This window comes from Micropterus salmoides, unplaced genomic scaffold (assembly GCF_014851395.1).
Source record: "Micropterus salmoides isolate LMB-PRFRI ecotype aquatic unplaced genomic scaffold, ASM1485139v1 Ms_hic_scaffold_4, whole genome shotgun sequence".
Lineage (NCBI taxonomy): Eukaryota > Metazoa > Chordata > Actinopteri > Centrarchiformes > Centrarchidae > Micropterus > Micropterus salmoides.
Window position 1 is genome coordinate 10,213,015 of NW_024043372.1, and position 12,173 is coordinate 10,225,187.

Genomic DNA, 12,173 nt, shown 5'->3' on the forward strand with positions numbered 1-12,173 from the left:
GCATTGTCATCATAATGCTAAAACACAGAGGACATGACCTCAGTGTCCTGTCTGAGCCTCAGCAGTGATTTGTTTGTGAGCCAAAATAAAACTTGTGCTTCCGTGTGTGTGTGTGTGTGTGTGTGTGTGTCAGGTGGGCTGTTGGCTCGGTGAAGGTGTGTTTCCTCAGTGTGTGTGTCACCTTCTCCCTCGTTCACTCTCATCCTGTCTGTTTTCTATCAAACATCCTCCTCCTGTTTGCTTCAATCTATGCAACAGAATCCTCCAGTTCGACTCCAGTGGTTCATTTTGGTTTCTCACTTTCTCTCCCTCACTCTGTCTGCTCGTCTCCGTCTTTATTGACTTTTTATTTTTCAGTTCTTTCTACAAACAGAACCACGAAACCTGTACATTGATGTATGTATGTATGTGTGCAACAGGTGCACACACCCACGTTGTTTTCTTTACTCTTTTGTAAGATATGATCGTGTGGAATGCCTTAGTCTTAGTGTCATGTCGTTTGAACTTAAGCTGAACAAAAGATGATAATCAAGCAACTGAGTAAAAGTTGTTACATAAGTATATATAATATATAAATATATATAAATATATAAAATCTATATACATAAAATAAAGCCATTGGAATTTGAAATAAATCTGTGTCAATTTGTGATTTATTTATTTATTGTTGAAGATTAATTTCATACAGATTTTCTTTTATTTACTATTTAAATTGATTTGTTTTCCTTCTGACTGACAAGTTGATAGGAATGAATGATGCCCTCTCCTGGGAGAGGTTTGATCTTAACACCTCATGAATTTATTAAATGTATCAACGCACTTTGAACTGAAATCACAAAAACCTGGACGCTTTAGTCAAGAACATGATTTATTGTCTATAAAGAAATCATCCTGAGTTCTGCAAGATTATGATGAAGGACTGACGGAACTTGAGGTATAAATCGGGTGAGAATCTATATTTTTCTTACTGTCAACAGATCCCATAAAAGACCCAAACCAACAATGAATTGATCCACTAACAAGTGTGTATATCCAAAGTCTGATGTATCATATTCCTCTGTGCCATAGAGCTCTATTTTTGTCCAGAAATTATTAAAAACACATCAGTGAGTCATACTGTTGCACTGGGTGACATAATCCTTCATTATCATGAACACACACTGTAATTTATTTTGACTCAATCACACACATACGATGCTGCTGCTGCTGGAAATACTCACTACAGCACCAAACGTGGTTCAGTGGTGGTGGACAAAGTATTCAGATCCTTTACTTATGTATAAGTACTATTATTCAGTTATGGCTTTTGGTTTTAGAGTGCTATCCCAGGTTTTTCAGTGACCCCATCTAGCCACCCGTAGGAAAATTTTCTGGGGGCGCCACTGATGTAGTGGAGTAGAAGTAGAAAGTGGCGTGAAAAGAAAATACTCAAGTAAAGTACAGGTAATTCAAATTTGTACTTAAGTACATCACTTGAGTAACTTAGTTACTGTCCACTACTGGGTTTAATCTGCCGCCGAAAATAATCAACAACAAATGCTTCATTTCCTTTTTTCTCCTACCTTTTCTATTTCCTTTTTTTATAATTCAAACAATATATACAATACAATACAATATATATTTACGTCTTCAGTAGGAACCAATGGGAGTGAAGGACAGGAAGTCACAAAGTATTGATAGACAAATGGGATTTATTGACAGTAGAATAAAACCACATTTATCCTTTAATAAGAATAGCATGCCTGGTTTTACTAACTTTGAACAGTTTTATTTTGTAATATTTTAATTATGTTACTGGCTTAACTCGCTCACCTATACTTACAAAATAATGAGATTTCATTATTGTGTATGACTGCTGTGTGTGTGTAATAATGTCTAGAATTTATGATCAAAATGCTTTGTAGTTGGACAGCCAATGAAATAAGTCATTGTCATAGTGATCACTCTCACTGCCTATTTCAAAGTAGTTGTCCAAGTTGCATCTTTCCGTAAAGTGTTCTGAGTAAAAACTTAAAAAATAAAAGGATTATCTTCTCAGATACAGAAATGACGGCTGATGAGCAGCAGAGAGCTCCTGTGCATGATTCATACACAGTAATCTTATTTATATGGTGGACATCTTGGATCACTACGCTACCATGGAAACCCAGCTGTTATCAACACCTGTTACAGTGAGCAGTAATACTGAGAGAATATTCCTGTACTGTTCCCACCACTTAGATGGTGATTGATCCAACTTTTAGATTCAGAGACACAACAACTTCTGGCCAGATGTTGATATTGCTTCTAGCCGTAGGTTGACTGCCCCCGACCTGGGAGTCAGGACCACGCAAGATAAATCTGAGGGGTCATTAAGTGATGTACAGGAAAGGAAAAGCAGAAGAAAAATACTTCTACAGCACAAAATTGTGTGTATTTAGTCTGACTGAAGCTTTTTTTCTTAGGTTTAGAAAGACTCACGGACAATCCTCTTGAACTCGTACCTTTAGATTCATTTGCTTGAAATTGACCCGAGGATGGTCAGATCCAGTCCAAACAGACTCAAGGATCAAAAGATCCGATCCAAAATGCAGTGGATCTTAGAAAACTGAAATAGAGAGGGATCTCCGGTATCAAACATTCTGACACAAGACCTGAGACCTGCAGCAATACAAAAGGACCCTAGATCTCATTAGACTGAATATGATTAGGACTTGGTCTGATTCGGGTCCTGGGTCAAGTCCCGGTTTCTATGAACCAAGTGGACCCATGAAGACTTCATTTTACATTTAAAAATACAATGTCAAAAAATACTTACTGTATAATATTTTAATGATCCCATGACCTTTCCTTTAGAGCCATCTTCATATCAGCTCAAAGACAACTGTGGCTGTAATGAACCAGCCACCTCTAGGGGGCGCTAACAAACAGTCCTAATGTATTGTATGTTACACATAGACACATCTTGTGTTTTTAGTCTCCTTTTAAATGTTCAGCTCCAGGTGTGGTGACAAGACTTCCTCTTTCTCAGCAGCATCCAGCTACTGAGTGCAACACTGCCACCATGTGGATACTGGCTGCTTTACACCTGAGGGACCTCCTGCTACAGAACACCAATAAATCAAGCTGTGCTTGTAAAGTACAAGCATGTCGAATACTGTACAGTACTTGAGTAAATGTACATAGTTACATTCCACCACTGCTGATACTTGACTGCTCTGTGACACGTCTGCTGCATTTACCAGTTAAACTGAAATGTAGTTGAGATTTATAAATCAAGAGCTTCAACTTCTCATGTCTTTGTTAACCCTGACAGTTCAGTGCAGAGCTGCAACAATGCGCCTACTGATCCAGACAGGAGAACAATCCACTGTTTGTCAGTACCAGTACTCCGTTCAGATAAACACCATGACACGGGTCAAACCAACAAGGTCAGTCTGTCTCCCTCATGGCTCCTCTTTTACCACAGTTTGGACAGTGGTGGTGAACACTGTAAAAATACTCCTTACAAGTAAAAGTCCTGCTTTAAAAATGTTACTTAATTTAAATTGTGCAAGTATAATCAGGAAAATGTACCTAAAGTACTAAAAAAAAAGTATTCAATGCAGAAAAAAATCCCCTGACTGTTATTATATACTATATCTTTAGATTATTTTTATTTACACATTAATGTAAAGGCAGGATTTTTACTGCTGTAGTTGTTCAGGTGAGCATTTTTTTGGATTGCAACTGATGATTAGCCTATTTTAATTAGGGATTAATCTGCTTGTAAGTTTCTCCATTAATTGATAGTATGCAAAATATCTAAAAATAGTGAGAAATGCTGTCACAGTTACCCATAGCCCTAAGTGACATCTTCATAATGTTTTGTTTTGTCCAGCCAACAGTCCAAACCTCAAAGTATAAAAATTAATTAAGATTATTAATACAACTAAAAGGAAAAGCAGAAAATCTTCACATTTGAGACCCTAACTATTAAATGTTTTTGCATTAATGAGAATGACTCAATCAATCAATGGAGAGCAAAATATACTAGTCAACAGTAAAAGTACTCTAATTGCAGAAAGGCCCATTTCAGAATTATATATATAATAGACTATTTTACAATTTCTGGATTACAATTGATAAATAAAGTGTACATTACTTTAATGTTGCAGCTGGTAAAGGCAGAGTTAATTTGAATTACTTTACATATTGCTGGGTATGTTAACTTAACAATAACTTAACAATATTGTGTATTAATCTAAATCTGCAAAGTAACTAACTATAGTTGGTAGAGATGGTAAAAAGTATTAATTTTTTGCCCTCAAAATGTTGTGGAGTAGAAGTATAAAGTAGCATAAATTACAAGTTCGCAAAATTGTACTTAAACACAGCATCTGAGTAAATGTTCTTTCCACTACATCATCTGCAAAAGATACAATCTGGAGGTCAGCAAACAGGAAATATTAAGATTTCTCACTTTTCCATGTTAAAATCTTTTCTTATCTTAATTAAAGGTCTAAGAATAGAAGTTGTCTATTGAGTAACAGCTCTGATATGGCTGTAGGAGAGTGAGTAGTAACTCTGAGGCTGAGGTAGAATTACACTAAATTACATCCTGCATTGTTTCCTTTAAATCCCTGTTGTACAAGAAGGTAATCTGAATCCAGTGTGGGAATGGCTCCACCAGTAGCAATGAAAACTATTATATAAAAAGGGTAATTACATTCACTGGCTGTTGCTGAAAAATGCAGACCACAAACATGGGGTTTAATTTAATGAAGACTACTCTGAGCAGCAATAGTCAACCAGACACAAGAATTTACCCTACATCTGCCAATTTGTTCACATTTTAGTAAGTTATAGGTTGTTAAAGATTCATGTTTTATTTGTGTGGACTCCTTAAAAGGCCCTGTACACACATACAGGTGTTTTCAATTACTCTGGCTGATTAGACATATAGTCGGACTGGCTAAAAAGAGAAGTTAACTGGAGCAGGAAAGAAATTCTGCTGCTGGTGGACGAGTCACATCAGGGAAACCATATAATGGAGAGATGTTACTGCCACAACGGTAAATTCAGACAAGTGACTGCAAACAAAATCAATGCAGCTTTATTTGTTATTTGATTAAAAACAAGTAAAGTGGTGTAAATCTTATCAAATGTTCAAATTAAATTAATATAGTATTGGTTCAGCTAACATATAATTCATCATATAATCACTCTAAAACATGTGTCAGAAGGTTTGTGCGTATATGGCAAGCCAAAGTGGTCTAAAATGCCTGGTCGGACGTCTGATTGCACACTGAAGTCAAAAGTGTTTGATTTGACAGCCTGCGTGTTTTGAGTCACACAGATTATGATCGTGTAAACAGGTTAACCAAACAGGCAGTGCAAACATTTGTTTGAAGTATGAAAATAACGTGTTAGAAGTGTTATTTACTTGTTCTTGAAGCTGTCCCATTGGCAAATTATACGTTTTAATCAGTTATGATTTATAACATAGTTTCAGAGATCACTTCACTTTCAATTCAATATAGAAATGTTAAAGGAAATAATTTCAATTCACAGATATCATAAGAGAGCAGCACTGTAAATATACTGGCAACACAACTGATGATAAACCTACACAGAAATTTAACATGGGAGAAGTATGTCTTTAGCATCCTTTGATCACATGAATAACAAAGCATTACACCAAAAGCAAATAGGCGACTAAAGCCCTAAAAGTCAGTACACGCTTTTGACGTGCAATTTCGAGAACAGTAAAGGAAGAGCATGTACGTTTACGTTTGGACGCTTCAAAGACAAAGCGTGCATTTTCAACAAACATTAATGGCAAATTGCACATTAAAAACACAAATCTTTTCATGAATCCAAAGAACACATCTAAAAAGGTGCATTTTTGTTGCAAATCACATGCAGAATACGTCATCACACTCTTTTGACGTGGCAGTGTGCAATCAGATGCCTGACCAAGCAATTATGACCACATTGGCTTGCCATAAATTCACCTCCGCCATCTTGGAGTATTGGTAAGTAGTAAGAAATCTGATCAGCAGCTGTCCTACATTTGTAAGTGGGAATCAAGTGCACGTTTTAATAAATACAGGCCCTGCTTTAATCTGTAAAACACAACTTGAATGTTGGGTTTGAACAAACACAATGAGCCAAACCACAATCTGATCAACCTTGTGCTTCCTGCTTTTAAAAATGTTGACCTTCATCTGTTGATTTCTTCTCTTTTTCCTCTTCTTTTTCAGCTTCACCACTTCTCTCTTTCCTCTCTGCCCATCTCCATTTGTCTTTGAATTTCTTCACACCATGTGTCATTTACTCTCTAATGGACTAAATCACTTCTCGCCCCACCTCTGCCCACGAGCCTCTAACTGCAGCCTACATTTCTCACTGGGAGAAACTCGTCCTGGAAGGTGTTGTTAAGACAACGCTTCTAACGGGGACCTTGGTGACACCGCGGCAACCAGACTCCAGTTTATTTGGGTTCATTAGTGTGGTGATTTTAATGTCAAGGAGCTGGAGAAAAGCTCTAGGTGACAAGCATCTTAACTACAGAGAGAGTGTTTTTAGAAAAGTTTAAACCTGAACTGACAGTTTGCTGAGGTTCAATTCATCACTGACTCATTTCTGTTCTTCTCCAGCCTCAACATCAATAAACCAGTCAGCCCCATTTTTCTAAATTCCTCTTTGTCAGGCGCCTGAATCTCTCCCAGAGGAACGGGGCGGATTAGACCAGAAAAAGGAAAAATTATAATCCCTCAATTGAATTCCAACCTCCTTTTCAAAACACCTGATTATGTAAAGAGTATCAACGAGTATGTAAACCTCCTCCACTGTCACCCTGAGGTGCAGGAGGCTGTTTGGAATTGTATTGACACAAATAACCCTGGAAAATGTTTGATATTTTCCCTCCAAAGACAGAAAATCACATGTCAGAGAGATGACGATGCTGACGTTTGTTTCATTAGCAAATCAAACGCCCCACTTTGAATTTGTTGTGACTCTTAAGCCTGTGGGAGTTCTGAATTGTGTGTGTGTGAATGTGTGTGTCAGGGGGCTTTATAAAAGGTCTGTAGGTCGAACCTGAAGTCAGTTTAGTGTCTGATCATAAGAGAAGCTGCTGTCACCAACAGGGACAATGTAAGTACCTTTAAATGACTTTGCATGACTTTTTTTTTCTATTTTAATTCAAATTTAGTTCAGTTTTTTTAGTTAAGCTTCTGTAACCTTGATTTTAACCTTCCTTGGATAACTATGACCTGGATGAATGAGAACCTTTACAGACTGTAATCCGTGTTTTTATTCTATTCTGTCAAATTTACATCTGTAAAGGCGGTGATTTATGTACGACAGGTCTGTCTCTGTGAAACAAGCAAATTCTTAAAGTTAAAAAAGTATGACTTTATGTATTTTCCAGTTAAAAAGCGAACTTTAAAATTCAGTTTAACTTTCTAAAATTTTATTTTTTGTTTGTCAGATTAACGTGGCATAAAAAAAGGAAAATGAATGAGTAGACAATCAGAGTAATATTCATTTCTATTAGTGGATGGAAGAAGACAAACACACAGATGTCATTCTGAGACATTCACAAGGCTGTTTTAATATTTAGATTTATTTCTTTTCTCATGGTTTGCTGTTGAGATTTGGGAGACTCTGGGGACTCTTATCTTCACACCTGCTTTCAAGAACCACAACCTTTTAAACATTTGCCATAAATTAAAAAAAACATTGTTCAAATATAAAGAAAAACCTGTAGACCCATGTTCAAATCGAGGTAAGGTGACTACTCGCTCCCTTCGCTACATATGGTGTCAGAAGTTGGATGGATTGCTTGCCATCGGAGGTGTGCCCAGTGTGAACCGTATGATTGGGGGATGTGTGAGAGATGCCTTTGTTGCGCATGGAAGGGCTTCCTGAAGGGAAGGGCAGTGTGACGGATAACTGTCACTACGGTTAAGTATGCGCTCTGACTGCCGTACCAACGACTCTGGCCCTTTAGCGTTGTGGTCAAAGTTGCATGCTTGGTACCCTGTAGACCTGTGTTCCGATCCGGGTGGGGTGACTACTCTCTCCCTTTGCTACAAACATCCACAGAAACGTGTCAAATCTCCAGAGTTTCAGCGACTTAGGAGGAGTTTACATTGGACAGTTAAAAATGTACTCGTGGTGGGATGTTCTAGGCAGATTCCAGCATATATAGATTAAATCAAGGATATTCACTGTGGATTTGTGCCTTTTTTGGGGTACTACAGAGTCAAGTCTTTTATCATTTTGTTTTTTTTGCTGTAACCATAATATATGTGACCAATGATGAGAGGATGCAAGTACTGTAGATACTTCAAGTAAATACTTCTTCAGGGTTCACGAGCCAAGAACTGCTGATCTGACTAACTGACATGAAGTGTTTCTTGATGCTCCCTGTTCTTTTTTCTTTTACATGGAGAGTTTTGATGTGATTGTTTGTTGCTGTTGTGTGACAGAAGATGCAGATGTCCCACAGGCCTGTGCAATGGCTCGCTGTCATGCTTCTTGTCGTCTTTACAACCACCCAGTGTCAAGAGAACGAGAGGTAAGATGCCTAATTTTGACATTTTCACTTCTTGCAAGCTGTGAAGGATTTTTAATAGCTCTGACACAAAAAGTGAAGTAACTTAATAAACGTAGAAGTAGGAACATGTTTGGTGTTCTTCAGCTTTATCTTGATATGCCAGGTGGATGGATTATTTCAGCAAAGGAGAAGTGCTCACTGACACAGATTTTGTCAGATTTGTGAACAATATTTGAGAGAAATAAGCCTTTTGTGTACATAGAGAAAGTCTTAGATCTTTGAGTTCAGTTCAAGATGAATGGGGGCAAAAACAAAAGTGATTTGTTTATAATTTTGTTCACTGTAAGTAGTTTTCTTTGCTTCCATACATGTATTTTGAATCTAAATGTATTTGGATAAAACGTCTGATTTCTGAGTGTTAACTGAATTGTGAGGACCTGTACTGAGGGTGTACCAGTCCTGAATAACAGATCCTTCCCTTTCTCTACGTGCAGTCGCAGAGCTGTGAGCGAACACCAGCTGATGCATGACCGCGGCCGAAGCATCCAGAGTCTCAAAAGACTCATCTGGCTGTCCAGTGCCATCGAGGGTCTCCACACTGCCCAGACACGTTCTGCTGCTTTCAATCCCACAAAAGCCCTGGACCTGGCTCTGAGTCCGGCTCTGGTCCCTGCTGCTGGGAGCTCCCAGCCCACACGGGCACAGAGCCTCCTGAGAGACTTCTTTAATCCATATCTGACTCAACTGCCCGACAGAGAGCCCTAACATCACACTGATGCACAAACATGAAGCTACTGTACACATTCATGAAAAATAATTATTTCTGTCCATCGTTTTAACAATGAAACCCCTAAAAGCACCACGACAAGAACATCTATAGTGCCAAGACACCCATTCTCTGTCAAGATTTCTTTGAGTTTGAGCTGCCTGGAGGTAGTTTAGCAGTAGGCCGTGCCACAGAAACACTTTTTGTCTTAAAGTATAATTACATTATACATTAAGGACATGGTGACACAACCAAAAAATGTAAATGTTTTCAAGCACAAGATGATTTACAGTTTTGACTTAAACGCAACCAAATGTTTTAACTAAGTTTAGCACAAACATCCACTTTTATTATCAGTTTGAGCGCGGACAGACCACTCACCGATTCATCTGCTCTGTGTCTGCAGACAGTTAGCTAGCTAGTGTTAGCTACCTGGCTAACAGGTGAGGGACAGCGTAAAAAAAAGTATAATCTGCACACGTCTCATGACCAGACATGATGACTTGTCAACAAACACAAAACTCAGGACAGTGTGTAGAGTAATTTTTGTCCCTCTCATAGATTGGATCATTACATTACATTAATTTCCATTTTATTACTAAGCCATACTACTATCATATTTACTTTTGCTCCTTTATAATCACACTTCCAGACTACAAACTGCAGCCTCACTTTCATACACAGTTCACACTGTGGTCGCCCTGCTTAACATGTATTTAATACCCATATCAGACCTGTGACCGCAGCTTTGTTGGACAGAGGGCTAATGTGAACGTAATGTTAGTGACATTTGAGAAAGAGTAACGTCTCATACACATAGACTGCAGCTCTTCATTTGAATCTGAATCCTAAAAATTGGTTTCATATACCTTGCACCATACACACACATCTGCAGAGAAAAACTAACGCCCCTGAATTTTATTTTTTATCAACATAGTGAGGAACGCTATTTATACGCTTTTCTTTTTTTTCTAAAATCCAAAAATCTTCAATAGTATTGCAATACTTTATCCTCTAAAATATTATACTCTTTTCATGGTTATGTTGAGGCACTCACAGCACTTGGTTATGGTTAAGGAAAGTTGTTAAATGTTGTTAAATATTGAAAGAGTCCAAGGTGACATAAAGCATGAGACAGAACACATTTACCTCAATTACAAATAACCAAAGCCACAACGTTTCCCGTACACCATTGCTTTTGTTGCCTAAAGCTAGAATTATGCTTCTCCTGTCTGCATGGAGGCGAACGTGCACGTGGGTTGCTTGGATATTTCTTTCATACTTACATGTAGCACATTTACGTTTGTTCTCATTTCTATTTTGAACCAGCTGCTCGACAGGAGTTGAATCAACCAAGCTCCTCTGTGGCCTACACCCATAACACCCTTCTCTGCGTAGGTTTGCAGAGATGTTTACAAGTCTATTCAGCAAAGCATAATTCCAGCCCAAACCTAACACACACTGGAGTCAGGATATGAACTGCAGTCTCCGGTGTTAGAGTACTGAAATTGGTCCATCATCAACCTCAACTATGACTGTTGTGTGGTACAACAAACTGAGGTATTTCATTCACTTGAAAAACCATTGCCTCTGAATATAACTAAGGGAACAGTTACATTTTCTTAAAAACGTTTTTGGCAAACTAGTACGTAAACGTAATTTCTACAACACAGGGTTGCATTGTTGTGTCACCTCGACACAGAGACCCAAACAAGAGTCCTAGGCTACCTAAAAATAACAAAACACAAACATAGATTTTGTCTAAATTAAGTATAGTAGATGAATATAGGCACTTACATGCAAAAAAGATGTGGTTGTAGGTGTAAGACGTAAGCAAATACACATAAGAACTGATTTGAGAAAATAATGAATGAGGTGGAGATAAAGAACACAACAGCAGTGTTGAGCAGTTCAACTCAGATTGCTAAAAGCTTCATATTATCTTAAGCTGAAATTTACAGAATTAGGACTGTGGATTTTGTCCTCTATTTATATTATATATATATATATTGTTTTTTTTTTGTTTTTTTTTTACAGTGTAGTTGTGTTACAACTAGTTCACTTGCAGAATGGACAGGATGAAAAGCCTCCACAGTGGTGCAGTATAGAAAGGGAACTGACACAGTATAATCCTTTAGATCTTATACTTGTTTGTGTATTAAATATTTTTTATCATCACCATTGGATTTTATGCAACGTAATGCAGCTGTCAGCATGTGGGTGTGTGCATGATGATCATTGGTCTTTTCTTGGCTGCCGTTATTGCTTAGTGTATGATAATACTAAGGTGTAGTAGAGTCTATTACAGCTGTTGTTTCTTCAGTACTTTGTTGACTACTTTTACTTAGCAGTGATGGAATCATGTTTACATCTCTTGTTCAGAGTCCAGAGTTTATAATAAACAGTAGGCTACATAATGTGATCTGAAGTTAAAGACTAGATATAACTCGATGTATGGAATGATATTTATGAATACAAAGTGTCTGATTAATTCTCTTTGTGCATGTATAAAGAGATGTGTAGTTGTATAACAATGATTTGAATGCCTGTAATTGTATTGTGTGGACATTTCTATTAAACTTTGTGGATGCATGATTGAGGTCTGTGTTTGTTTGTCAACTTTCTTGCTTAAAGGTGGGGTAAGCGAATTTAATCTAATATATGATCTTTTTGTCAAATTCAGTGAATATCTCCTCAGGGTCCTCTGGCTGTCTGTTCTGTATCTGCACTGAAAAGAAATCTGGAGTTTGTACACAGCCCTGGCTCTGTAAACGGGAAACAAACAAAGTGGTTTGCACCCCACCCTTCACACAACACTATTAAGCCATTCCAGCCATGATACCCAACAAACCGATCTGCAAGGCCAGTGACATTGTGGGG

General features: G+C 37.8%; 1 protein-coding gene across 2 annotated transcripts; it reads left to right on the forward strand.

The window, feature by feature from the left end:
- The first annotated feature begins 4,949 nt into the window (after nt 1–4,949).
- On the forward strand, nt 4,950–11,886 carry pth4 (parathyroid hormone 4). 2 transcript variants are annotated; one of them, XM_038697888.1, is made up of 3 exons: nt 4,950–5,033; nt 8,460–8,548; nt 9,022–11,886. In XM_038697888.1, exons 2-3 carry the CDS (start codon nt 8,463–8,465, stop codon nt 9,290–9,292), a joined length of 357 nt encoding a protein of 118 aa, XP_038553816.1. In that variant the 5' UTR covers nt 4,950–5,033; nt 8,460–8,462; the 3' UTR covers nt 9,293–11,886. The 2 variants fall into 2 exon arrangements, with proteins under 2 accessions (XP_038553816.1, XP_038553815.1); XM_038697887.1 differs by lacking the exon at nt 4,950–5,033 and adding an exon at nt 6,938–7,119.
- Nucleotides 11,887–12,173: the final 287 nt, after the last annotated feature.